This window comes from Agaricus bisporus, assembly GCF_000300575.1.
Source record: "Agaricus bisporus var. bisporus H97 unplaced genomic scaffold AGABI2scaffold_4, whole genome shotgun sequence".
NCBI classification, from domain to species: domain Eukaryota; kingdom Fungi; phylum Basidiomycota; class Agaricomycetes; order Agaricales; family Agaricaceae; genus Agaricus; species Agaricus bisporus.
Window position 1 is genome coordinate 1,375,127 of NW_006267367.1, and position 26,095 is coordinate 1,401,221.

At 47.1% G+C, this 26,095-nt stretch overlaps 9 protein-coding genes across 9 annotated transcripts; 4 read left to right on the forward strand and 5 right to left on the reverse strand.

Moving 5' to 3' along the window:
• The first annotated feature begins 59 nt into the window (after nt 1–59).
• On the forward strand, nt 60–2,904 carry AGABI2DRAFT_192008 (hypothetical protein). Its single transcript, XM_006460184.1, has 7 exons — nt 60–539; nt 797–1,054; nt 1,106–1,234; nt 1,287–1,792; nt 1,844–2,045; nt 2,105–2,356; nt 2,411–2,904. The coding sequence occupies exons 1-7, from the start codon at nt 243–245 to the stop codon at nt 2,696–2,698; spliced, it is 1,932 nt and encodes a 643-aa protein (XP_006460247.1). The 5' UTR covers nt 60–242; the 3' UTR covers nt 2,699–2,904.
• Nucleotides 2,905–3,134: 230 nt separating this feature from the next.
• AGABI2DRAFT_117208 (hypothetical protein) lies at nt 3,135–4,446 on the forward strand (the record flags this gene model as incomplete). Its single annotated transcript, XM_006460185.1, has 4 exons — nt 3,135–3,163; nt 3,230–3,370; nt 3,435–3,597; nt 3,658–4,446. 4 exons carry the CDS (start codon nt 3,135–3,137, stop codon nt 4,444–4,446), a joined length of 1,122 nt encoding a protein of 373 aa, XP_006460248.1.
• Nucleotides 4,447–5,223: 777 nt separating this feature from the next.
• AGABI2DRAFT_142533 (glycosyltransferase family 32 protein) lies at nt 5,224–6,217 on the forward strand (the record flags this gene model as incomplete). Its single annotated transcript, XM_006460186.1, has 3 exons — nt 5,224–5,510; nt 5,564–6,136; nt 6,187–6,217. The coding sequence occupies 3 exons, from the start codon at nt 5,224–5,226 to the stop codon at nt 6,215–6,217; spliced, it is 891 nt and encodes a 296-aa protein (XP_006460249.1).
• An 824-nt stretch (nt 6,218–7,041) lies between these two features.
• On the reverse strand, nt 7,042–8,769 carry AGABI2DRAFT_67389 (hypothetical protein; the record flags this gene model as incomplete). Its single annotated transcript, XM_006460187.1, has 7 exons — nt 7,042–7,154; nt 7,207–7,632; nt 7,685–8,106; nt 8,159–8,242; nt 8,304–8,411; nt 8,466–8,608; nt 8,665–8,769. The coding sequence occupies 7 exons, from the start codon at nt 8,767–8,769 to the stop codon at nt 7,042–7,044; spliced, it is 1,401 nt and encodes a 466-aa protein (XP_006460250.1).
• Nucleotides 8,770–9,578: 809 nt separating this feature from the next.
• Nucleotides 9,579–12,659, reverse strand: AGABI2DRAFT_203148 (hypothetical protein; the record flags this gene model as incomplete). Its single annotated transcript, XM_006460188.1, has 9 exons — nt 9,579–10,147; nt 10,205–10,415; nt 10,475–10,664; nt 10,723–10,997; nt 11,054–11,133; nt 11,185–11,717; nt 11,774–12,144; nt 12,193–12,365; nt 12,412–12,659. The coding sequence occupies 9 exons, from the start codon at nt 12,657–12,659 to the stop codon at nt 9,787–9,789; spliced, it is 2,442 nt and encodes an 813-aa protein (XP_006460251.1). The 3' UTR covers nt 9,579–9,786.
• Nucleotides 12,660–12,732: 73 nt separating this feature from the next.
• Nucleotides 12,733–13,810, forward strand: AGABI2DRAFT_184750 (hypothetical protein; the record flags this gene model as incomplete). Its single annotated transcript, XM_006460189.1, has 3 exons — nt 12,733–12,918; nt 12,968–13,079; nt 13,132–13,810. The coding sequence occupies 3 exons, from the start codon at nt 12,733–12,735 to the stop codon at nt 13,662–13,664; spliced, it is 831 nt and encodes a 276-aa protein (XP_006460252.1). The 3' UTR covers nt 13,665–13,810.
• A 56-nt stretch (nt 13,811–13,866) lies between these two features.
• Nucleotides 13,867–15,286, reverse strand: AGABI2DRAFT_50929 (hypothetical protein; the record flags this gene model as incomplete). Its single annotated transcript, XM_006460190.1, has 9 exons — nt 13,867–14,023; nt 14,082–14,116; nt 14,167–14,215; nt 14,284–14,297; nt 14,350–14,410; nt 14,456–14,618; nt 14,673–14,729; nt 14,802–14,944; nt 15,096–15,286. Coding segments are annotated over 9 exons (870 nt in total), but the record flags the coding sequence as incomplete, so codon positions are not given.
• A 41-nt stretch (nt 15,287–15,327) lies between these two features.
• Nucleotides 15,328–15,551, reverse strand: AGABI2DRAFT_117214 (hypothetical protein; the record flags this gene model as incomplete). The annotated part of the gene is made up of 2 exons (XM_006460191.1): nt 15,328–15,377; nt 15,431–15,551. The coding sequence occupies 2 exons, from the start codon at nt 15,549–15,551 to the stop codon at nt 15,328–15,330; spliced, it is 171 nt and encodes a 56-aa protein (XP_006460254.1).
• A 570-nt stretch (nt 15,552–16,121) lies between these two features.
• AGABI2DRAFT_117215 (hypothetical protein) lies at nt 16,122–25,130 on the reverse strand (the record flags this gene model as incomplete). Its single annotated transcript, XM_006460192.1, has 18 exons — nt 16,122–16,550; nt 16,609–16,708; nt 16,763–17,343; nt 17,390–18,028; nt 18,082–18,346; nt 18,402–18,791; nt 18,841–18,905; nt 18,959–19,171; nt 19,235–19,314; nt 19,364–19,855; nt 19,905–20,211; nt 20,269–20,515; nt 20,568–20,715; nt 20,767–20,833; nt 20,888–23,962; nt 24,016–24,078; nt 24,134–24,528; nt 24,581–25,130. The coding sequence occupies 18 exons, from the start codon at nt 25,128–25,130 to the stop codon at nt 16,122–16,124; spliced, it is 8,106 nt and encodes a 2,701-aa protein (XP_006460255.1).
• Between the last annotated feature and the right edge of the window lie 965 nt (nt 25,131–26,095).

Sequence of the window (26,095 nt, forward strand, 5' to 3'; positions counted from 1 at the left end):
GGAGTTTAAAAATGAGTGCAAATGCTCCGAGCTGACCACGAGTCTCTTGTTCTCAACCACCATCTCAAGCATTTTTCGTCGTCGTCGCTTTGTCTGTGGCAAGTTGTGTGACCTGTTAAATAATACACTTCCCGCCACCGCACCCGTCTTCCGGATAGATCGTCTCGATATTTGGAGTCGGCCTGAAGTTGCAGCCTTGCCATCATTCGAGTCGAGTTCTTCGTGCCTTTGCGTACTTTGAAATGTCACTTTATTCGCAGAATTATTATGGTCCATCATATGGTGGACCTTCGTATGCTGCTCCGGCCGCATATCAGTACCAGTATCCTCAGCAGCCTGGTCATCCTCAGCCTATACCTCATCCCCCTCCAAACCCTGTCTTCATTGACCCAGCAGCTTTTCGCAGGGATTATAGCAGTCGCCTCGATCAACTGCAGTTCAATTCTCGTCCAGTTATTCAAAGCTTGTCTTTTTACGCGCAAGATTATTCCCGATACGCAGATATCGTGGCGCAATGTTTGGATAGTCACATCCGGAAGGTGAGTGTCTCAAGCTGTTAAATTGGGTCTCCATGATTGCTCTAGCAGCATGCGAACTACGGGGGGATTTTATGGGAATCCATGGACACTTGTCGCTTTGCTACATTATGTACATACTGTAGTTCGTACACCTGAGCATGAGACATGAAACCTACTATCGGAGCCTTATGCCTCAAGGGTATTGCTCACTCGTTTTTCTGCTTTGTAATCGTTCCGTGGATTTGCTGACTAAATTTCTATATCTGGTAAATGGTCAGGTCCCTCCCTGGATGAAGCTTCCCGCCTTCTATCTCCTCGACGCGATCTCGAAGAATGTCTATGAGCCGTATGCTCGTGTATTCGCATCCTTCGTCATCCCCCTTTTTCTCGATACTTATAGGATGGTCGATGATGGCACTCGCAGCAAAATGGACGAGATGCTACTGACCTGGCGCACCGGCGCGCCCAATGGAAAAGAATTATTCGGTCTTGGACCCCAAATGGCCATCGAACGGGGCATCTGGGGCGATCAAGCTGTGGGTATCAGTGATGCAGTCTGTTTCTTACTTTCTTCTTATCTTTCCCAGGGTCCTGGCCAGATTACGAAGACTCAAGTCATGAGCGAGCTAAATTTTGCTCTTCAAGCAAAAGAACGAGCTATCCAGGCCAACCCGAATGATATTGCCACAAAGCATCACATACAAGTTCTTCTTCAGGTACGTATTCTTCGTGTGTATATCTTCACAACACGTCTGAATTGTCGTCAAGTTGCGAAGCTTAGTAGAAGCGGGCGTATCCCAAGAGGAATTAACGCAGATCCTCACCCAACTCCGTGGAATGATTCGTTCATCGGCTGCTCAACCGCCAGTCCCTTCCCAATCCCAATGGTCTGTTCCACAGCTTCCATCACCGGCCCCTAATACATATCCTTCTGTCCCGACCGGGTTTCCTTCGGTTTCATCCGCTTTTCCTGCGGCGAAGACTGAGGCTACACAGTCTATATTGCCACCTGCCTCAGTGTCTACATCCTCGACCTCTGTTGATACAGCTCAGCTCAATATTACTAACATTTTATCATCATTGATGAAGTCCGGGCTTGTTTCGTCCTCCGCGGAAGATCCCACTGCTTTAAAAACAGAATCAGAAGAATCAGAAGAAGCAAAATCTGCCAGCTCGTCGATGGAAGATATGAATGCTATTAAGGAGGCTCAGGTCCATTACCGCAAGCGAATTCTAGCCGAGAAGATGGAGGCAAATTTAGTCGAAAACTCTGTGTAAGTCCGTTTCCTCGTCATTGCAGTAACAAATCTGACACTTTATTTTAGAGATGACCCTCATGTTCCTATCCCGGACCTACTCTATGATTATCTCTCGCTCCAATGTCAACAATGTGGAATTCGATACCCTGATACTACTTTAGGAAAGAAACGACTGGAAGATCATCTAGACCTACATTTCAAGCAGAACCGCAAGTTAAATCAAAGCTTTGGCCGAGGACATGACCGGAGTTGGTTTACCAGCGTTGAGGTAAGTACAATTATTGTTTTTATCTCTCTCTCGCAGACTGGTTCTAATAACCGTGACAGGATTGGGTCCAGGAACTCTCAACTGGTCAAAGTCAGCGATCTCTCCGGATGAGAGACGCTGATGAGAAGGTCGCCGTTCCGACCGAGAAAGTGCGATCACAAACTAATCTAAAGTCACAATACGTCACTGTTCCACCTGGTGATGAAGCTAAGCCTTTATCGTGCGCGATTTGTAAAGAAGTATTACAGATTGAATTTCTTGAGGACGAAGAGGAATGGGTTTGGCGGAACGCAGTTAAGAAAGATGATAGAGTAAGTTAACTACCGTGTGATATGCAAGAGGAGATTCTGATGTCTTGTTATCAGGTATATCATGCAACATGTCATGCAGAGGCAGCAGCAGCAAATAATCTAGTGTCGCGATTCAAAAATGAGACAGGAATAGGAAGTCGAGGTAGTACACCTGAGGTAGTATCGTCGCGTTCAACGCCCCCGCTTGTGAGAGCAACAAGGTCACCCTCAAGATCACCAACATCGTCATCATCCAAAATGGCCGCCGGTGTTAAACGCAAGATTGAACATGACGGACCCGCCGACATGAACGACTGGGACCAAACGCCACCTGCAAAAAAGTTGGCTTTGGCACAATCATGATACTTGCTTTCTCGTTTCATTTAGCACCTGCATTTCTTTAGGCATTATACCGCATTCGCATTTGGATACTCGCAACACATGTGTTATTGTTATTGGCATGATACATTAATGTATTCCCCCAGTACACGTTAGAGAATTTAGATAGTAATTCAAGTGTACTTTCTGGAGTATTGTGAGGACAGTACGAGAATAAACTGCGCTTCCGCTATTTTCGTGTGTATTGATTAATTTCCCGAAAATAAACACATATATGTACAATCATGTTTACTTTACCGGAGTGGCAGTCTCCGATTAACCTCTGCTCGCCTTTGTCATTGATTTGTATCCGCGAATGTTGCGGCAGAGCAGATGGCCCGTGAACACGACAAGTGAGCGGTTTCCTTCTTCCATCGAGATTCACTTCACTTCCCATCAGCACAGCTGCAGCACCTTGACGATGTCGCCAATCAAGATTTCGAAATGCAGGTATGTCCTGCTTCATATTTGTGAACTGCAGCTTCATCGGTTGGATTCTCTCAAGTCCGTAACTAGCGATACTATCTACATCGTCTTAGACACGAATATTCTTTTGCATCACCTTCACATACTCAAAAATCTGGTGGAGGACATCGTGGCTGCGAGCGCACCGATCACGTTAATTTGTCCAGGAATTGTTCTCAACGAGCTTGACTTGTACGTGTCACACTGTACTATAGCAAGCAGTCTCCTCTATGGCAGAATAACGGGTACCATGAAGCCAGAAAAATCAATCTCACATTGGGCGTTTAGCAAGGAACGCTACTGACTGGATGATGCGAGAGGTCTCGCGGAAAGATTTACCTAAGCCTATCGTAAAAGGACAAGCTCAACAGGAGACTTGCAAGTCGACCAAAAATTGGAAAGTAAGAGAAAAGGGAGAGGTGAGTTTTGGCATCATCTCGAAGTTGAAGTTGCTGATGGTGTATACGATCGGGGTACAGGCACCAGTGTCGAACGACGAAGTGATTCTCGACTGCTGTTCTTATTTCCATTCAAACGCACCTACAATCATGTATACTGGTGACAAGAATCTTTGCCTTCGGTGCAGTCATGAAGGTGAGCAGTGGATCAAGTTCAAATTCAAGGTCAGCCACGATGATATCGAAGGGCTTCTCTTCATTCTACCGCCACCTTCGCATGAATACACTAGCCGGGATCTGGTGAAATACATGCAGGGAGTTTTGCCAGAATACCAAGGTCTTTTGGAAAGCGTCATCGAAAGCCACCGGCAGCAGGCAAACAACGGGAAGAAAGACGATGGGATGATGATAGATGAGGATTTACAAGCAGAAGTTGTCCCGCGGGCCACCCTGGTGCATAATCAAGTCATTGAACGATTCGTCCCACAATTTCGAGCGCTCGTGCAACGTGTGGGTGGAGATGAACTAGTAGAATTCGAAAACAAGAAGAAAAGTGGTGTTTCGGTGTCTAAATATGCTCCCAGGTGGCAGCAGAACGATAGACCGGTTGGGGAGTGGGAAGTGGGTGACTGCTTGGAGTACCTGCAAAATAAGAAGAAAATCAACTTTACACAACCCGAACCGCCACTCGAACGTTTTCTGAGGTATCCGTATTCTGGGAACGGGGCCCTCTCTGGAGCCGAGTGGTCTGCAAGTGCATGGAAGGCGGCTGGATTGAGTTTGAGGCAAGTTGGTGAAGCCTGGAAAGATGAAGCTATGCTGCAGGATGTGGAATTATTTGAACAGTATTTGAAGGCGGAGTATTCTTAGAATGTCATGTTCTCTTTCTTGGTGACGTTCTTTATGACTATGTTTGCCATCCTCGGATACAGGTTATCTCAGGCACGTTTATTTATAATGGGACTCTTGTCACCGGGGAATGCCAAGCGAGCATTATCTGGGCTAACGCGGCGTAGCAGCCAATACTTGTTCAGATAGTGTAGGTGAACACAAGATGTTATAGAAGATTGCATATTTTTTGCACACGAAATAAAAAATTTTCAAATGGAAATGCCCCTCGCAAACACAGGATTAGAAACGAAAACGGTCTCCAAAACAAATTGGCCAAGAAAAGGAGCAGGGTTTGACGCCCGGTCAGCGTTGCATACGGCCTCAGAGGCATGCTGGAAGGCGTTTCCCCCAGGTGACTTCTTCATCTCGGATAGAGAATACTTAAGCGCAAAATGACACGCGATGCTAGGCGCTGTCAGTTCCAGAACAGTTCCATTGAAGTCACATAAAATGAAATAAAATAATACAAGCTAAGTAAAGTAGCAGACAGCGCTGGGGCGCAGCAACGTGGCAGTGATTGTACTGTCGTTGAGCAATCGCAGTTCAGAGGAAGTGCCAAGAGATTGGATCGGCACTCAGCGCCGCGTGGGGTGCGTCGGAGCCCATCAGAGCCCATCGCCAGAGGAAGGAGCACTGAATGAGCGGTCAAGTCGACTAAGCGGCAGAGGCCGGCCGCCGGAGCGGCCGGAGAGTCAGAAATTTAGAGGTGACTGATTTCCCCCAGATTCGCTTCTTGTCCCTCTACTCCCATCTCCCATGAACAGAAGACGGGCTTTCTACATCTTTCTCTCCATCCTAGCCCTCTTTCTCGTTGGCACTGTCCTCGTCCTCTCCTCTATAACTTACTACCTCGCCATAGACCCGAATGCCTACCTCACTGAACTCGAGGTCCCCATCCTTGACAACGGCACCCGTTGGGATCCTGCGCAGCACAATCAGGTTCAGCGTATTCCAAAGATCATCCATCAAACCTGGAAGACGGAAGAGCTCCCCACACGGTGGCAAAACATCTCGAGGGAATGTCGCGAGATGATGCCTGACTAGTATGTTGCCTTGTATAGACTCTGTGCTTCGCCCTTAAGCCCGCTATCATTAGTGAATACAAACTTTGGACGGATGCCGGCTCCCGAGACTTCATCGCAGAACACTATCCATGGTTCCTCGAAACGTTTGATGGCTACAAATACAACATCCAGCGTGCAGATGTCATACGGTACTTTGTTCTTCACCATTATGGCGGCATCTACATCGACCTAGACATTGGCTGTCTTCGTCCAATGGACCCCCTTCTCGTATATCCCGTCATTCTTCCCAAAACCATTCCTGTGGGTGTCTCCAATGACCTCATCTTTTCCACCGACCATCATCCGTTCATGGATCAAACCATTCATAACCTCAACACATTTGACCACTCCTGGGTTCTCAACTATCCTACGGTTATGTTTTCAACTGGTCCAATGTTCCTCTCAGCGCAATATGGCATCTATACGTCTTCTCACCCTACCACGGCTGCGGCGGACGTGCGCATCTTGCCCAAGTCACTCTATGGGAAGAATGCGAAGGAGGGTGAAGCTCCAAATTCCTTCTTCTCTCACTTCTATGGCAGTAGCTGGCATGCTGATGATGCGGCTTTCATTGGCTTCCTAGGCACATGGGGTAAAGGTCTCATGTGGCTCGGACTTATCATTCTCATCCTCGGCTTGATAAAAATCCCCAAAGGCCAGAGGCGCTACAGCCTCAGAAGATATGACGTTCTACTACCGCGTATATCAAACCGCTCCGGCCGCTGGCACCTTGTACTTGGAGGTTCTCCTACATCAATCACGCAGCCATCCTCTTCAAGAAGTAGCTCAGACAACTCACCTATCGATGGTGATGTTCCCGTCCTCCACCTTCCCTTGAACGTCAGATCATCGTCACCTGCTCCTTCAGATGTGTCGACTCTGACTGATTCTTACGCTGGACGTACGAGCAGTCCTATTGTTGAAGCGTACCAACGAATTAGGAGTAGGGTTGCTAATTTCGCCTCTCCACGCGAAGACGCTCCCCGCACCCCTGCCCGATCTCGCGGAAGAAGGTCACGAAGTGGCATCCTTTTCTTCCTTCCCGCCATTTTCACCCCCTCACAGGACATAGAGCTCGAACCGGCATGTTCCAGAGAATCTTCACCACCAAGGCCACGCGCTACTCCTCTTCCATCAGAAAAAGAGCGGTTGATGCGGGATCTAGAACACGGCCTCCAGCCTCCCACGGACCAGCGCGCCCGTCATGAATCTCAGACCGGCTCGACAGATTCCCCACGGCGCAGCACTTCCCGCAGCTCCTCCTCAAGATTGCATTCGCCCAACTTTGACTAACCAGGTCCGATCTTACGTTACTTATATTGTGTAAGGATACCCGTTCTTTTCCCGGATGATACATGTAGACAGTCAGTAATGCGATCCTATTTTATTTATGCTCTCTTTGTTTCCATGGGACCCCGCGGAGCAGAGGTTGGTTGACTTGCCTGCTATTATATTTACATATTTACCCTCGCATTCTCTCCGAATGACACTCTTTTACACATACAGTAGTCTATACAGATTTCGTCATAGCGAGTGGCTTCATAGCAATGGATAATGATAACATCATCAGAGCAGAGATCGCATACGTATAGCTAGGTCCTATAGTCCAATACGATGCGCAAGCTATAAATGCTTTTTAGAAAATCCATCAGAACGATGGGGAATAAGAACATACCTAAGATAGGACCGATGGCGCGTCCTAGTTGCCCAGCAGAGCGGAAACGCCCTAGCGCTTTTCCTTTGACCAGGTCTGGATGTTCCTCGACGGGCTTACCCGTAGCCTCATCTATGCCAGGCTCATCGCACTGCAATGAGGCGAAGGCAGTCAATGAATTAACGACAGTGGCGCTAGTGAAGGCCATGCAAACAGCAGCTGCCTGTAGCAGTTTCACCGCCACGTACTCTGCACCCTTGTTGGCGTAGATGGGTAAAATTGCCAAGAACACGAGTGCTGCGACGCAGCTGGAGACGCCGCGTTTCGCTATTACACCCTCCCCGACCTTTGACATAGCCCGTCGTACGTAACCTCCCTGTACAAGAGCGCTGATGATACCAACCGAGCCGATGAGTTTTCCGTTTTGTGTATTATTCCAATCTAGCACTACAGTATAACTTGAGTCAATTGCGTCAAATAACGGTAAGAAAGCTCTTACGATCGAAAGTGAGGAAAGTGAGAGTATATTCCACACCGGAAAAGAGGGCCAGGAATTGGAAATGGAACTTGCGTAAAGATTTGAGATTATTGAGTCGAGTAGCGGTGCTGCCCCTAGAGCTTATTTGGGTTGACTTGGAAGAGGGTGCGTTCGTTACGGCTTTTCCACCGGTGTTGCGCGTTTCCGGGAGAGCAACGATAAGGAAAAGTGTTTCAGCTAACAACAACACAAGTGTGAGCGCTGCAGGAATAGCGTATATATTGAGCTCAAGACCCCATTGCTTGAAAGCGGGGGGAGGAGGCCTCGATGCAAAATATGCGCCAATGGGGGGACCAATACAGAAGCAGATGGCAAAGGCAATTCCGACATGGGCGAGCGCTTTGGATCTTGCGGCCTGAGTAGTAACATCGGAAAGTATAGCACTGAGAGAGAAGTTAATTATGATAATGAGAGAGATTTTCGATCTGCACTTACATAGCTAGTTGGACATTCCCTTCGCTCAGCCCTCCAATTACGCGAGAAAGCGTAAACGAAGCAAATGTGGTAGATTTCACCCATCTGGATATAAATCAATCAGCGTCATTAATACGTTTACCCGAATAAGGCGATGATGACTTACACAACTGCAGAAAGTATGTTCCCAATCATTGTTATGAGGAGAATGCGTTTACGTCCATATTTATCGGAAAGGGAGCCAATTATTGGGGAAACGAAGAATTGGAGGGTTCTGTATTCGTAATTCAATACTTAATTAACTGAACAACGGGGTAGTGCCACGTACGAGAAGGCAGAGCCCATAAGGCCCCCGAGAAGTACAACATCCCATCGTTTGGACTGCCCACCGGGAATGTATAGCAAACTTCTAAGATACGACACAGAACGCAAAGTCAAAGAAAGGAAGCCATTGGGATCAGAGCTCTCTCGCTGCATACAGGGAACAGTGAGTGCCACGTCCAGCACACGGAATATATGACACGCACCAAGGTATACCATTCTATCAGGCGTGGAAACAAAGGCAACGGGATTGTGAACGCAAAGAGATCGAGAACGAGTGAGAGAAAAACGATGGTCTCCACCTTCGCCATCACTTAGGAAGTAGAACTTGTGAAAGGGTAAAATTTGACTGTGAACAGGAGCTGGACACGCTTAAATAGATGGGCTAAGGAAGTACGTCCGGACTGACCAGTCCAGAGTACATATCAATGTGGCAACTGATAAATAATCAGAACCTGAGCGCCATCATGACACGTATATGCTTGCTTATGAAACACTGATCTTGGGATTTGTTAGATTCGTTCAAGTTACAAGCTACAGTTTCAAACTGTGGCCGCAGTAGATAATACCCTCGCAAGAGCACGCAAACAAATGTATCTGGTAAATCAGATCGTTTTTTACTCTATCACTATGATTATTTATTCATGGGTTATTGCATAAATCTGTCAGAGTTCATCTGTCGAAAGTCCACTGGTATTGATCCCTGATATACCCGTAAATGAATGACCCTGTCACCCTGAAACCTGAGTAGGGAAATTGATGACCATTTTGTCAGGCTTTTGACCTCTTAAAGTCAGTATTGTGGAGGAGGGCAGGAGGGTTTGAACTGGTTGACTGGTAGTCTGAAACCCGTGGGTTCGGAAAACACAGCATTCCAGCCCAATCTCAACCCAAAATGTGACACACATTGAACTCCGCCATGGCTGCATCAGAGATGAATCGATGACCATGGGAGCCAAAAGGTAATCCCTTGCCTTGGCTGAAAATTCTCGGACAGGCCGCCTCCTGGGTCCCTTGGAAGAAGCACCAACTAACCCTGGGTAGGGAAAACTACAGGCGACCGCTCACTACCATCCATAACTTGTTTATGAGAACTCCCAACGCTTACTTGGTCAGCGAGTGCGAACAACTGAAGAAATATTTCAATGAGTTTAGAAGTTCTAAGTACAACAAGCGTCAATACGCAGGACATATACTCGATTATCGGAAAGAAACTTGGCAACAACTTCACATGGTTGAGTCCATTCGAGGCGATATTTAACTCCGCGGGCTTCGCGCCTATAGTAGCAGATAAAGCAGGCATGATGTAACTCGTAGGGAGATCCAGCCTAATTGCCAACATCTGGCGCGTCCTCTCCATCGGACTCCACCATTGCATTTTTGTCGGACCCCCTGTACTGCTGGTCTTCGGAACCGACTGTCAGATTCATTTGATAATGGGAGCTTGTTTCTGTCTTCGTGATCTCCCGCAGTGCCATAGTCGCATAAGAGGCTGTTCCTAAAGTGAGCCGGATTTGAAGAGCCATGAATTTACCATCCTGATCGACTACGGGTGGATCGAATCCAAGCAGCTTGTCTTCATCTGACTGAGCAAGAGATACGTCGGGATCAGTGTAGTGCATCACATCCCAGGTTAATTCCTTGGGCAGGTGCAGGATCTTACGGTACGAGCCGTTCAGTGTATACTCTCTAAAGGAGGCAGTGTTAGCGAGAATGCAAATTGAGTAAACGCAACAAAATGCGAACCTTTGCTTTCTAACGAAATTGTCAGGGTCCAGACCGTCTACTCGAAGAAATTCACGGTAGCGTTCGCCCAGCTTTCCTCCGGGATACGCGACGTCCCGTCCAGGTAATGGCATGACGACATCAAAAATAGTGTATTTAGCGAGATCTTCCTCCGTTAATGCTTTTACGCGCGTGGGGACGAAACGACGTCTTGTCCGTTTGTGGGATTCGGCTGGAGCGAGTATATTTATTAATAACAACTGATACCTGCATGGAGGGGGAAAAACTGACCCTCTTCCTCTTCCAGCTCTTCACCTTCAAGCGCATCAGGTTCACCATCGTTCTCGGAGCCTGATTCCAAAACAAGATCACCGACAATTGGTTGCTCTGCGCCATATGTGCGGATTCGCTCAGAGACGATTGAATTCCAAACGTAGGACTGATAAGCATGGATGTACATGAGACGGAGGTTTTTGGGTATCTAGAATGAAAAGTGAACTATATAAGGGGTAGACTTGTACACGTGAAGGTTTACTCACAGTCGACAAAGCACCCATCGCGTTCCTTGTTTCTCCCTTCTGTTTCTGATAGCTTTCCAGTATGCACCGTTCGGCTATTACGCGTCGAGGCATTAGCTCCAATGCTCTGTCGAGGTTACCATCGTCTAACCAGGCCTCGCGTGCGGCTAAAACTTCAGGATGTTCACCATGTCTTTTAGAAAGAATCATATCAACAGCCTTCTGCCATTCTGAACGAAGGAGGGCAAGGCCAATTGAGTGGGTAGGGACGGACGCCGTCCCAAATCGCTGCATACCTGTTCGAATATCAGGGAAACTTCCATGGGTATACAAGGAACAGTAATGTACAAACCGTAGTAGTTAATAAACCCTTTGTGTTTTATTGTTTTCATCGCCTCTTCAAGTATCTCCGTAGATTCTACCTTGACATTTCTGCAGGAGTATATATAAGAGTTGGAAAGTCGAGCATGTAGATGAACTAACCGGAGGGTGATTACGAATGCATTTCCTTTCAACAATCCCAGTTCCAGACTTGCCTTCCTATAGTTCAGATCCGCGATCCTAACTCCCCGTTCCCCTCGCTCCTTCATAATTGTTTCATATTGTCGCCTCCCAAGGCCATTAACCTGTTTCCAAACATCTTCCACACTCTTGTTACCGCGCTTGAGCGAAACTCTCTGGACGGTCACGCCACGTTTGTCCTTCGTTCCAGCAACGGTTAAGTTTTTTACGCTCACGCGCAAGAGACGTGACAAATGGCCAAGAGCATCTTGGTTATCCCTGTTGGTTTTCTGAAGCGTGAAATGAATATATGGCGGATATGTTCCTCGTGGCGCATGTTCAGCGGTACCTCTTGTTCCACCACCTCGTCCGCCCCGACGTCCCCATCGAACTACAATGCGAGAACCCTCCTCTTCTGAAGGGTTAGACGTGTCTGTTTCGGAATCAAGACGCCCGCCAAAAAGTTGACGAATTGTCTTGTGAAAGGACGTGCGCATTTCTTTCGAATCGATAGGCTAAACATAGGATTCGTTGAGTCGCGAGCTGTAACAAGGTAACAAGTTTCAATTACCTCGGTCAAAACCTTTCTGGTGTCCTCCCTACCTTTCCTTCCGCTTGATCTACCTCCTCTCCTGCCACGTCCACCTCTACTTCCTCGAGAATCCCTAGAGTCCTCTTGTTCTTTTTCCAATGTGATATCGACATCACCGTTCGCATCACCCTCAGTTGCGGCCTTTGCATTCCGCCCAGCCCATCCGCTATCACTGAGACGAGGCGGCTCCGGGCCTTCGAGCCACATCTGTTTCAATTGATTAATTGCGTCTTCGGACAGAAACGGGGTCAATGATGTGTTAAAATGCGCTGGCCAAGGGTCAATATCAGACGCATTCTTGTTCTCGGCAAGTTTTGTTTCACTGGAGGGGGTTATGTCGGACTCTTTTTCTAATATGCATTAGCCGTTGAATACTTTTCAGGGTGTGATTAAGCTACCCATGTTGGCAACGACCTCTAGAGAAGAATCCGCGACAGAGGCGGTTGCCTGTTCGACTACAGCCATGGGATGCTCCCCTTCCTTATTCTTATCCGATCGGGGCTTGTCGATAGATTTAAGGTTTATGATATTGTTATCTAAATCGACTTCGTAGACAAGGAAATCAGTAAACCTGTGTTCACTTTAGAATGGTAGACATTATTGAGTTGAGAGCATACCGCTGCTTAATTATGCCCTGAATTTTAGCTGATTCGCGCCCGACATACTCAGAGATTCCGACGTTGGTTTCCAGGAACTTTATTGCACCAGAAGGGGCAACCTGTGGCAATGGGATACCTAGAAGAGCGTGGCTCGGCGGTAAGATATGGTCAGGCTCCGGCGAGGGCACGTCGAGTTTGGGTCGTTTCGAGTACCTTTCCAAGTCGTCGTCATCTTGTTCGCGTTCACGCAAGATGATGGAGGACATATGAGCAGGAAAAGAAAGCAGAATAAAAATGGCGTTTTGATTTTAAATCTTTGATCGGCATCTTATGTCGGCCATGCCTCCTCCCTATACCCTTGCATATGCTGACCGCGCAACACGCCACAAAAACCCAGCAGCGAAGCTTCTCCTGGAGACAATTCATAGGAAGCGAAGCAACCTTGCCGTAAGCGTGGATGTTACCCAGAGTAGTGACTTCCTAGCTATCATCGACGCTGTTGGACCTCTTGTTTGCTTGATCAAGGCAGTTATGCTCAATCAAATATCATCGTACTTTCAATGACACCTATCAGACACACATAGACATCCTCGAGGATTTTGATTCCAACCTGATAAACAAGTTGGTCGAATTGAGCAAGAAACACGACTTTGTGATATTCGAAGATAGAAAATTTGCCGACATAGGTGAGATCGTTCCTGATCCACATGCTATTCTCCTAAGCCATCTGTACAACAGGAAACACCGTTGCTCTACAATATTCGAGTGGCGTACATAAAATAGCAAGCTGGTCCCACATCACCAATGCACATCCTGTTCCGGGTCCATCAGTCATTTCCGGATTGGCCGCTGTCGGTCTACCCCTGGGCCGTGGACTCCTATTACTAGCGGAGATGAGCACCAAGGGCACCCTAGCCCGGGGAGAGTACACAGATGATGCCGTGCGAATGGCAAGATCCAACAGTGAATTCGTCATTGGATTTATCGCCCAGCGTCGTATGGATGGCCTGGGTCTGGGCCCCAGCGAAGCGAAACCAGATGAAGACTTCTTGATCTTGACACCAGGGGTAGGATTAGAGGTTAAAGGGGATGCAATGGGACAACAATACAGGACACCCGACGAGGTGATCCGCCAGAATGGTTGCGATGTTATCATAGTGGGAAGAGGAGTTTACGGCACAAATCTGAAAGACGTTGAAGCAATCCGACAACGTGCAGAGAGGTACAGACAAGAAGGATGGGATGCGTATTTAAAGCGAACACAGTCATGAAAACGAGCGTTTTCTTAGAGGAATGCGTTGCAATAATTGCCCGTCAGAAATAAGGTGCTCGAGTAACCACAGGTTCATCGCCTTGGGTCAACTTCTCGGTCGATATGTTTATAGTCATTCGTGAACCTTCCATAAATGCACGACGAGCAGATTCTGAGCTTGAATGAGCCTCCAATGACAGAGGAGTAAAGCCAGTAGAAGGGGGTATCTGCACATCAGTGATTGCGTCGCGTAGCTTCTGTCGAATTTCCTCTAAGCGTTTCGTTCTTTGGCCTCCACGCCAAATTAAAGCAGCCCCTATGCCGCAAAGGAAACTTGCGGGAATCAGAATCCCAGTAGACCACGCCGGGCGCTGGAATCTGGGCGATTTTTAGACCCAATCATTGAGAAGACAATTTCACTGAAGATACTACGAACCTGTCCAATCCCCACATAGTGCCACATAGAACGGCCTGGACAGGTAAAACCCATCACAGATTCAGAATTAATGCAGAGTCCTGACCTGGAATATAGAGTTGCCGTCATTCAGGCAACAAATACCTAGCGCGACGCTGAACATCCATTATAAATCCTCAGAAACCTTTCACTAATCATGTTTTCAACAGAAAACAAAGTGTACTTGATAGTAAATGCCTGTGTATGATTAAGTACATATAGTTGATCGCTGACGAGGATATTCGCTCACTCTATGAGTTTCGCTGCCATGCGCTCGGTACCAGGTCTGGTGATATTGGAATTTACTTGTTCTAGGGATAGTCAACTAACGGCAATCGAAATGACACAAATGAGACATACGCCTATGTAAATCCTGCTGTTCCTTATCAGAGAGGACGTGGACATAATCGTTGTCATGATAGGGATCTGGATGGTCGTCTGGATCAAACAAATGAGGGAGACCCGCTAGTCTTCTGAGGCGAATAGTTTTGCGTTTGTAATACCAAATTTTGTAAACCCCTATATTTGAATTTTAAGTAAAACTGACGACGAGCGGTTGAAGTGAAGATTTACTGTAGGTACCGATTACGCGAAAGGGTACCAGGCCAATGCCCGTGGCCGTAATTAGGCCTAAGATACACAAAAAGTCAGTGGATTCTAGTCCAGACAGACAGGTATGGCATGTATCCGTATGACATGTACCGTTCTCAACCTGCGACGAGACTTCGACCCAAAAACCTTGGAGGTCATCGTTATGGAAGTTGATAATTCTAGCCAAGAATACAACGATCGCCGCTCCCCAAAATACTAAGATTTGAAAATTCCAGACCATGATAACAATGACACTTTATCCACTCGCCTACTAGAAAGCCATAAATGGCCCTTTCCAAGCCAAACGGATAAGTCAATTATTCAAAATTGAGACCGAAGGTTTACATACTCCCATCGCTAGCTCGGATGTCTGTATGATAAACTAAATGACTATCAAATAATCACTCACGAGTCTTCAAAAATGCCCAGACTCCCAGTAGTGTTCGTCTTATCGGGGACGGACGTCGTATGAGGTCATCCACATGCCGGTCCAGGGTATTCTTGAACATGGAACCCGCTTCGTTCCCATCCCGCTGTCCTGTGGGCAGCGTGATCACTAATCTCCGGTCGAGGAAAGGGTTGAGCGGGCTAAGCATTGGCCTTTGAGACTGTGAACGTGATCATGATGACACAAATCCTAGGCATTGGCAGTATTTGCCAAAGTGGATATTGTCCCAACCTGGGGATCTATCTGATTTCAGCGAGGGAAAACTTTGCGGGTCTGCGTAAGTAGGACGCACCGATCACATCCAGGTGCTCCACGATATTGTAGAGGTGTTGGGCATCCCAGAAATCATCGTGAGCGAGAGTCGCTCTCTCGGAGAGCTGCTGGGGAGGTTTGAGCTGCAGGGAGTGGATCATGGAAGGACAGGCGTGGGCCTGTTTCTGCAGTCCTGTGGCAACTAGTTTGTCCGTGATAAGTCAAGAACCTTGATCTTCTAACAGTCTTTCTGGACATATGAGACTAAACTCTAGGAGAACTGCTTTCCGTGGGTAATCCCAGATTTTCGTTGCCGTCTTCTAGCCTTGGGAGAGAGATACGATCAAGCGAAGCGAGAGTATTGGCCCTTTTTGGAGAGGTGCCAATCCCGCTGCCTGGAGAACATTCATCATTGAGAGTGGAATAGAAACCGCGCTGAAGGGCTCGTATCGGTGGCATCGCGAACGGGTAAACGGAAGAGACTCAGAAAGAAGAGTAAGGCTGCGCAATTGCTCATCTTCTGTGGCGGTGGAATATACGAGCGATAGTCATTATTAAAACTCAGAATGCAGATGCGTACTAGCCGATGCCAATTAAGTAATTACATACACTATTGAAAATGCGGACTGTAAGAGTCGTGGGACCTCTATTAGATGTCTGTCCCGACAGATAATAACTAAACGAAATAATGCAACCGAAAAGATGAATTAGATGCATATGGCCAGATTAAATCAGCTGGGCGAAGATGGTTTTTTCAAGGTTTCTAAGTTTGTTTCCTGCGACGTTTCAATAACTTCCATTTCATTTGCTTTAAGCGGCTCTGGTTCTGCAGATAGAGGTTGAGAGGTATATATCGGAACATCGGGTACGACGACGGTGGGATTTGTCGGTTTTTTCTTGAGTTTGGTGGGTATTGATCGCCCCCAATGCTTCCCCGGCAGACGGAGGGTGAGCGTACGCTTCTTTTCCGTCCTTCTGCTTGTAAGAGAACCATCGACTTCTGTGCTTTGGATGACCCTAGATGACCCGACAAGCTTCGTCTTGGATAGAATTTGTCTAGCAACGGGAAAGACTGGAATAAGAGGTTGATGGAAGACCATTTTCATCCAGCCTTTCCAGCTCATGTTGGATGGTATGAATTTATTTACGAGTTCTTCAAACTATGCGAAAATGTTAGCTAAAGTGAATACAGATTGCATATCCATGACTATGACTTACGCTCGATGTTTGATTTTGGTAGATTAAGTCCCTCGTTTTGATACGGACGTCGTGGCACTCAAATGAACCCTCTTTGAGAATACTAAGTACAAGATTCATACTAAGAAACGAGAAGAAATCAGTCATTGGAACGATGATTCCATCAGCCACGGACCTGGCAACTTTGACATGTATGAATGTTTTTTGTGATGAGCGCGTCTTCATGACCGCTGCGTCGCCCGTTTTCTCTTCCAGCTCGAGAGTAGCATCGAATTTCGCTCCTGCAGCAAAAGATTCATGCACATCTGATGAATCTGGCCTTCCGTTGGATCCGCCATTGGATAGAAGGAATTGAGGGCGGTCATACTCGCCAAAAGTATAGCGAAGGTCGGTGAACGAACGTGACGATCCAAGTCTTCTCAAACTTGGAGGAGCTAATCTACCGTTCTGAGAGACATCTTCAGACTGAAGGTTCTGTAAACCACGGGGTGAGTCTATGGAAGAGCGTATTGGAAGTTTTGGAACGGAAAATTCTTCTGAGTGTGTTGTGTCGTGCGACCAAGTGGACGCCAATTCGTCTTCAGAGTCTCGCTGTCTATCCCGCCTATCAGGCCAAAGATATTCCATGATACGACGTCCCAATTTCGCATCAATTTGCAATTTCAGCGGATGGAGAGAAACTTCGAATGTCTCGTAAATCGAGATACCTCCAACAGGCGGTAGAATGCTCCAGTGGGCCGACAGAAACAAATTCCTCTGCAAGGTGTAAGGCTTTAGATCCACTGTGAAATTGCAGACTCACCTTGTGAAGGGGATGATTTGCAGGCTCGTCGTCTTTCAGTAGGATCTCGGTCCAGATTGCCTCACGGGAGCCATCAAATGCTTGCAAATTTCCAATTACTAGATCATTGACCATTGCGCTATCTTGTCGGCTCAACCAATAAAAGTTGCTATGTTCTATGACCAGTTTCGCCAGTAGATCCTTATCGTCACCCAACATTTTCCACGACATTTCCGACGATGATGCATGAACAAGTAATGCAGATTTTTGGTCCATCCTTTCATCGGTCCGATCTTGCACCAGTTTGATGGCACCGAAAAGGTAATCTAGCTCTTCTGTCAGTGCTAGGATGTGTGACCTCAGCCTTAGACGTCCAAGCTTGGTAAATTCTTCTGCGGGTAGATGGCGAGGAGTGTGCTCAAGTACACGCTCTGTTTCAAGCGCGGCTCTCAGACGACTCTGAAGGTCGGTGATGACATCGGCAGCTTGACGAAGGTCCATAAAGTCATAGCTGAACAAGAGAGTTTCCAGCTTATCTAACCGCTCTTTGTGTGCTGCATCAGAGAAGAGTAGCAATTTGGTGACGATATTGGAAATAGTTCGGAAATGCTTATCGTCTGCCGACACGGTGAGATGAGGTATATGCATTCGAATTAGGTCCTATTTCGGAGATCAGCAACGCATCAAAGCTACAGCTGATAAGAGGCATATACCGTTTGATCCTGTAGGTGAGTGCGACTTATTGAAGGAGTAGTGTCCAACGAAGGACCAACAACTGACGTCACTTCATTTCGCAATCTTAAACGGTTGAACTTGTCATAATGGAACGTGGCATCTGTTTGAGGTACAAGCCGTTCAAATTCATCACTCTCGCAGCGGCGGTCAATCAACACTTCGAGTGGAACTTGTAGACGAGTCGACGATACGGCAGCGTGGTTGGGACAAAATATTTGGAAGCCCGAAAGCGATGTGTAATTCCTGTCGCGAGTCCTATGGTCAGCATGTTGCTGTAGTGAATAACAAGAGGACATACCTTGACATGATCTTTCCACTGATCGGATCATCGATATTGGCGTCGTCCATGATTGCGAATGATTGTAGCTTGGCCTGGGTAGCCGCGACCACACATATATCACCTGAGTCTTCATCCCTCAGAACTACTTGTGGCTTGAGGAGGAAACAACAGTGTGCTTTGTAAAGCGTAACTCCGGCACACCATCCATCCAAAGGTTCGCAAAGCAATCCCAAAGCGTCTTGTTGATCCATCTCGACGGATGATTTTCCAACGTCACCCTTCAAAAGTTTGCGGATGGCTGAGGCTGCGAGTTGGGCGGGCTTGTTTGAAATACTATCACCCCCTTTATTTTCTGGCTCAGCCCCGACTTTACTAGCTTTCGCTTGGTCTCGGATGTACTTGACAGCTCTACAGAACGTCAGTTCAATCGGTATCTGGCTCGGTTATATACGCATACCGTGTGGCTAAATGATATTCGAAGCCTTTCCTTGCTCTGGAACACTCGTAGTATTGAATCATTATCTATGAGAAGGTATCTTGAGCAAAGTGACCTTCATCCATACGACAGGACTTACGTCTCTTGTAGCTTTTTCCAAAGAGAGTTTTGGGCAGTGCAATTGATAGGTATTATCGAATTCGGTCCATTCCTCGGGAAGTACCACTTCAGAAGGTAGATGGTAGCTCTTAGCCTGCAACGGCTCCAGAACATCGTCGGTTTCAGCATTTTTGAGGAAATCCATGTAGTCTTGAAGCAATTTTATCATCCTTTTGCGAGATCCCGATGTCCTCTGAGCACCGTGATAAAAAGCCGTAAGCAACCAATTTTGTAGAGCATACATCATTATACGTACCTCAGCGGAATCTTCTGTAGAGTATCTCCTCAGCTCGTCTATGCGAGCAGCCGCTAAGTTTATTTGAATTTGAGGTGCAGCTAAGCTTCGTAAGCCTTCAAGTCACAGATACAAAAAGATTGACCTTACATGATTCTTGGCCAAGGAGACAATGATGAGTGTTCTCGATACCAAATTTACTGTCCTGGTCACCGCCGGCCTCAGCTGTGTTTCGCTTGAGATACGTAAATCGCGGACACGATAGGAGGGGTAAGTAATGAAGAGTGGGCTCAGAGGAGGATTCCCAGTCAAGTTCAATAAAGTCATTGGTGTCATACCAAGATGAGGTGGTAGAAGTTTGTGGAAGGTCATTATATTGGAGATACGTGTTGGGAGTAGAAAAATGTTGATTAGTTGAGATTTCCGCCTTGAGGGGGTCCGCAAAAATTGCAAAAACTGTGCGCAAGTCCACGCCTTGAAGAACTGTTTCGGCGGCGTAAAATGGTTTTCTGTGGGCCGTCTTTGTTGTGTTCGGTTCGATGCCACGAACTTGTGTTTCTTGTTCTCGTTGATGCATATCGATGCGAACTTCGTCCACCATTCCTTTCACTCCTATCCATGATGTGACACCATTGGCCCATGCTAGATGCCTGTAAGTACGTCAAGCAGAGCAAAGAGGTATTTCACTCACTTTCAGGAGAATCATCCAGGTAGCCATGCATAACGAAGAGTTTGCTCAAAACTATGCGATACTTGATTGTAGCAATATGTCGCCCGAATTTGGGGGTCACAGGGCGCGGGGTGAAGTATGCACCGACCCTGATGCGCAGGGTCGGGACACTGTCAAAGAGGGACCACCACGCCCAGAAATGAGTGAAAGCTTTGGGTGTAAGGTGCAACGCGTTTGTGGTGGCACAGCCCTCTTTCGTGGACGCTGTGAGAGAGAAAGAAAAGTGGATGAAATCGGATCGGAACTCTTTATATGAATCATCTATGCCCTATGTCCAAATAGCATCAAGATATTTCTTTCCCAAACGAAGTAGCCAAGAACGCACCTTGAGTGTAGGCAAACTACTTTTAGATTCCAACCGGACGGCATAATGTGGAACGAAATCAAAAAGTCTACATTGCCTTTGGAATACATGGCCCGAACACTTGCCACACTGAGCATCGCATGTGCGTTCAAATACGAAGCCAATTCCCCAGCGGACACCGGAATGTAGTTCAGCACATATTTTCCGATGAGAGTTCATGGTAAGATGTGTCAAATTCAAAGTGCCATCCGATGTTATTTCGCCAAATCTATTTCGATTAATTCAATGGCGCGTTGGATATTCCTTCAAGATCGACTCACTTCGGGACAGCGATAAGCGATGTATCACTGGTAAGTTGCAGTAAGTCTCCTTGAACGTTCGGATAACCAATCAACAATTGTGGGGATCCCTTCCAGACTAGGACAAATCCTGCTCCGTCGTCGGCAATCTTCACGGGATCCCGGGAGCCTAAGGAACATCAACGACAAAGCCGCCAATATGTATAAAGTTTCAATGTACCTTTCAGATACACCCGCACTTCTTCTTTGAATGAGAATTTGATCTTCCAATGTGCGATGAGCCTTAACTAAAGAAATATGAAACTTCTTTATTCGTGCTCAGAATGAGATTTGAAACTAACCTTGTCCCAAAAGCCGATCGGTGGGGAAGGATCCCGAGGGTTGGGAGACAAAGACTCGATGACTCGTACAACATCCTGTAGGGTAGACATGTAGCTCACGCCCCAAGAAAGGACCGTCGGACATGCCGTGGATATTTCGATAGCGGGGCAGGCATAAGACTTGACGGGCATGATGGTCTTGGGAACATGAAGGGTTAATGCACCGGTCCCGTAAATGCCCTGATTGGCAGGTAACACTGGGCAATCCATCCAGTCCGATGATGCATCGGAACCCATCTCCTCAGCGATGACAACATCAGAGTCAAAGACACAAGCGGGCAATATGGAATCCCGACTATCTTGAACATGTACGAGAGGAATTGGAAAGTCGCGCGCGGTGATTCTAATCGTATTCAATGTAAACCTGATATGAAGTGGGACGAGGAGGGAAAATTCCGTGCCAATGGGCAAGCCCCCTCCTTGGTCATAGAGGAAGTTGGGCAGTTCTTCAAGAGGAAAAGTAGGCAAAGATACGGATAATTTTAGCGACGAGATATAAACTCTAAACAGGGGGGGGATCCCCATGCCGTTCGTTGAGACCTTAGATTTGGGGAATGGTGCTCTCCCGGTCGTACCTTGGGGACCGTACAGCTTGTGAAGAATAGATATCTCGTGATTCGACCGAGCTTCCCTCAAATTTTGCAACCTGAATTTCCAATCCAAGAAGTGGACCTCATCAAGCCTTCGGCGTGCATCATCCAAAGGCACAGTATGCTTCGCCGTGAATTGATAGTCGTGTTCGCCCTCGGCAACCACCTTGGTGTCCGAGTTGTCTCCACCAGCCTGAATGGCAGCGACTTTGGCAGAAAACGCTTCCTCTCGTTCTAATCGCTGCTTGACTGCATCTAATCCTACCCTCCAGATAGCGCTCAACTTGGCTTCGAATGGATCGTCGGCAGCTTCGACACAAAGGGTTTGGATCTCGAAAGATATGTTTGGTGAGATTTTCGGAGCTTCTGGTTCAGGTGATGGGATATCGGAGAACACGCCAGATTTGACAATATGAACGAGGTGTTTAGCTGCTTTTGCCACAACTATGAGGTCAAGTATGAGGTCTGCCAGAACGTAACCATGTGGAATGCGTAATCGCAAACTTTGCCCTACAGCATCAATCGAAAGCGAGTGGTTCACCATCGGGAATGAGATATTCCACAGGTAAAAAGTGAGGAGCTGATCCCATTTCTGGCTATGATCGTACTCCCAACCATGGACCAGGATAGGGGTAGGCACCCAGAATGCTAGAGATTTGAATTCAAAGCGGGTTGATTGGTTCGAAAGCCACGAGAAGCGTGCATCTTCCAGGAGAGAGACAAGTGTCTGATTGGGTAACGCCCATTGAAGGTTGAAGGATTGGACTCGACAGTCTACCGACCATTTGATTGAAGTCGACGACGAGTTGGCAGCATCGGGCCGGACAAGTTGGCGAGTTCGAGCCACGGCTTGTAGGGTCTGAGCGGCGAGTAGGCTGCAGTAAACATTGGATAGCTCGAATTTGCCTTGAATCGATGGAATAGTAACAGTGACCTGACGTGTAGTATGCCGATCATCGCCACCCATGATCGAGACATCTAATTGGACAGATGGGATGCGCATAAACTCTTGATCGGTAGGAGTGAGATCGTCCCTTCCAGCAAGAAAAGGATCATCAGTCTCAAACTGTGTTGCAAAAGCTTTCCGCAAAAGCAAATTAGCTATCTTTAGTCGGAGGAGCGCAGAGGTATTATCATGCAAAACATTGCCCTTGGACGCCGCGATTGTGTCTTCAAGTCTTTTGTGGGTTAATCCGAGTGACCTACGCAATTTCAAAAGCTTCTCATCCTGTACGCGGGGGCTCTGCGCTGGGTTCACCAACTCCAAAGAGACCATTGTCTTGAGCCCGATACCTCTCGAAAGATCCACGTCCTTTGGATTAATATCTGGTGATGTGACCACGACAATGAACCGTGCTAGAACGATCGAAACAACGCCAGGTGGTAATGACAGTGGTTTCGAGGGAGCGATTAAGGTGCTATCGGAAGCTGGGACTGAAGCCGTGGGTAACTGCGCTAATAACTCTGCAGCGGCGGAAACAGAATCGGCATGCCACAGTTCAATGGCAAATGTATCAACTATTGTGTGCACGTCATAGGAAAGTGATGCTCGCTTGACCCTGAAGATGTCAAGTTCTTCTTCGACCTCCGCACGGACACTCCCATCGATTTCAACAGGCCCCATCGAAAGAATAGCTGGGTCGTTCAAAAATTCGTTATCCGAAGCGAACCCAACCGAGCACCAGCCAGAGCGAACATGCAGCAGAACAGGATGCAGACTCAAAGCAAGTCGACCAGAGAAGCAGGAAAAATTCGGCGGTAAGGTTTGGGTGGATGCAATAGTCTGATCTGAGTCGTAATTTGCATTCAGCTTGAAAGTAAATCCGTCTGTTCTCATTTCGAGTGAGCTTGACGTCTCCTGTGCACCATTTTGAATCAGACGAACACAAATAACCCCACAGTGCACCTGAATCGAGCTTCGAGGTAATTGGAAACCGTCAACTATGTTTGAAAAGTCCTTCTTCGGAGATTTGGTTCCCGTTTTTGATACTCGACGCTCCAGGAAATCACATAGATCCTCCAATCGATCAGCGAGGTCAATTCCACCAATCGTCAAAGACGAGGCTAGGAAAGGTGCATTAGGATCACCCCTCATAAACAGGCTTGGCATGAGCAAAGGTGCTGGCCATTGATACAGCACCGTTTGAAAATCAAGAGACCCAAGGGTGGCAATTGGGAACACATCTCCCTTCTTGTGTCGCTCGAGCATGACTGTTGTAATGCGGAACCGCAGACAATACGCTTCTGCATCAAAAGCTTCTCGACGAGGCGCAGAGCCCAACCATCGAGAGTGTAGGGAATCTTTCGCTGCACTACTCGGATGAAAATCCGCACGAACGTCATTGACGAGAGTCTTGTAATCGATGACACGAGAAGTAGTGGAAGAGAACAAGAGAGAGACGGAGGAGACATGGAGAGAAACTTTCTTGATGGATGATAACGCGGACTGCATTCAAATTAGTAAACGAAGTACAAAAACAAGCGAGCGGAACAAATCACCTTGTATTGACAGTCCCTCAGCTTGTAAGAAGGGAAAGACCTGTCCCTTGGATATAATGACGACTAGATCGAAATAGTTGACGCGTGTCATATTCACATCAGCGACCTGTAGACTCACAGAAAATGCCTTAAAAAGCGGGGATGCTCTCGGTAGTTTGGGTGACAATTCTAGTGGTAGAAATCCAGCAGAAAAAAGGGTTGGAGACCTGGAATGTCGGGCAGCAGGCGTCCTAGCTGGGACTGTCGGCAATTCGGATTTCTCTGAAGATTGTGGAAGAGTACGAGATGGTACATCCGGAGCAAAAATAGGGTTTTTAGGCCTTTTTACCACTGTAGGTAGAACCACCCGTAAAATCTCATTCAAGAGATCAACCCCCACAATGATATCGTCGGCTTTCAATCCTACAGTGACGCTATTTGCATCGATGGTAGCTGTCTGCGGGAAAAACTTCAACTTCCCATCAAGCATAAGCGATCCAGGCAGACGAAGGAAAATCCGGCTGTTCTCATGTCCTGCAGAGTGATGATTAAATACCGAATTCAAGAAAGTACCTAAGGAACGCACCTGACTGTCCTTCCTTTGGGGTAGTACCAACAACATCACTCAGCTTAAAACTGATTGACGCCGACCCACGCATCGTTCCCCAAGCCCTATCCAAAGCCCTCTTCAACCCATCCGACATCTTCTTCTTCCATGTCGACATCCCATAGAAAGTCCACGAACTTGATGGTGATACTTCTGTGCTCCTCCCATTGTTCCCAGTAACTGCAGCCAGATTCTCTACCGGCGTCAAAACCAACTCTGCGTGCAAGTTAATCTCATCAGCTACAACCTGCGTCCTGGGGATTTGCGCCAAGGTAAAAACCGTAGAGTGCAATTCAAATGATAGGGCTTGTGTAAGAGCAGGAAGCCATTTGATGATTATTCGAAAACATCCAACGACTGCGTTTCGCATGAGCGGTCTTAACCATGGTTCCAACATCAACGTAACTTTGGTGATGATTCCCCATAAATGACCAGCCAGAGGTGAAGGATGCAAGTCCGCCAGAGATAAAGTTCCCCGACGTTTCTGTCGGCGTGTAGCCTTCACATCCTCCTCTCCTTCTTTTTGCATTTCCACTTTCAATCCATCCACTCGTAAAGTCAAGCGTCTCCTGCCTTCTGCAGTTCGAAACACATACCCAATCCTCTCTGCTCGACAAACCCATCTCCCTCTCTTGAAGTACAATCCTTTGATAGACCTCAAACTAATGCTTCGAATACGTATGTGCTTTGAGGTTAATACGAGTAGCCATGGTGCGATATAAGTTCTCAAGAGAAGTGAGAGTATGATTAGCCGAACGAGCCAGACAAGATTCCTGGACCAGAGTGTTTGTGCGTTCCCAATAAACAGAATATAAAAGAGCGTGGAGAAGATGCTGCTAAGGCTCCATTGAACCATTGAGGGATCGGATTCTAGCAAAGACAGATGAGTATGACGCCAAGTTGGTAACAAGCATCGTGAGATGATACACACGTGTTATTTTTTAATCAAACGAGAGGACTTGGGAGTATACGCGTCGGAATAGTCAATTTGAGTGACGTGGAGATTGTCGGAAAAGAGTGTCAGAATAAGTAAGTTATAAACGGGTCCGGTGCCGCTGCTTGAGGTTGAACAGTGATGCGTTGTTGGTGCAGTCCACCAAATCAGGGCCGCTATTTGAATAACGCAAACAGGCACCTCATTCTCACGATCGAAGTCATTTCTTTAATTAGCAGCTCTCCCAGGCAGTTCGTTGAGATTGTTTATTTTCCTGACCTCCCTAGCGCACAAATCGAGTTGGTAGTATAAGCATGAATCAATCTTTCAAAACCACACAACTTGTCTGATGAGTGGGTTGCGGTGTAATTTGATTGGCTCACTACCGGCTCATTTCTCGCTCCATAGTACGTATATTAGATCATTAATTGATCCTCAAAAATCCTGGACTCTGGCCTCCCAGATTTGTTGAAAGCAGCCTAGGCACGAACAACACGAGGACTCACACTTCCACCAATTTTGCTAATTACCATATATGTCCTAATGATCATCGATCATCC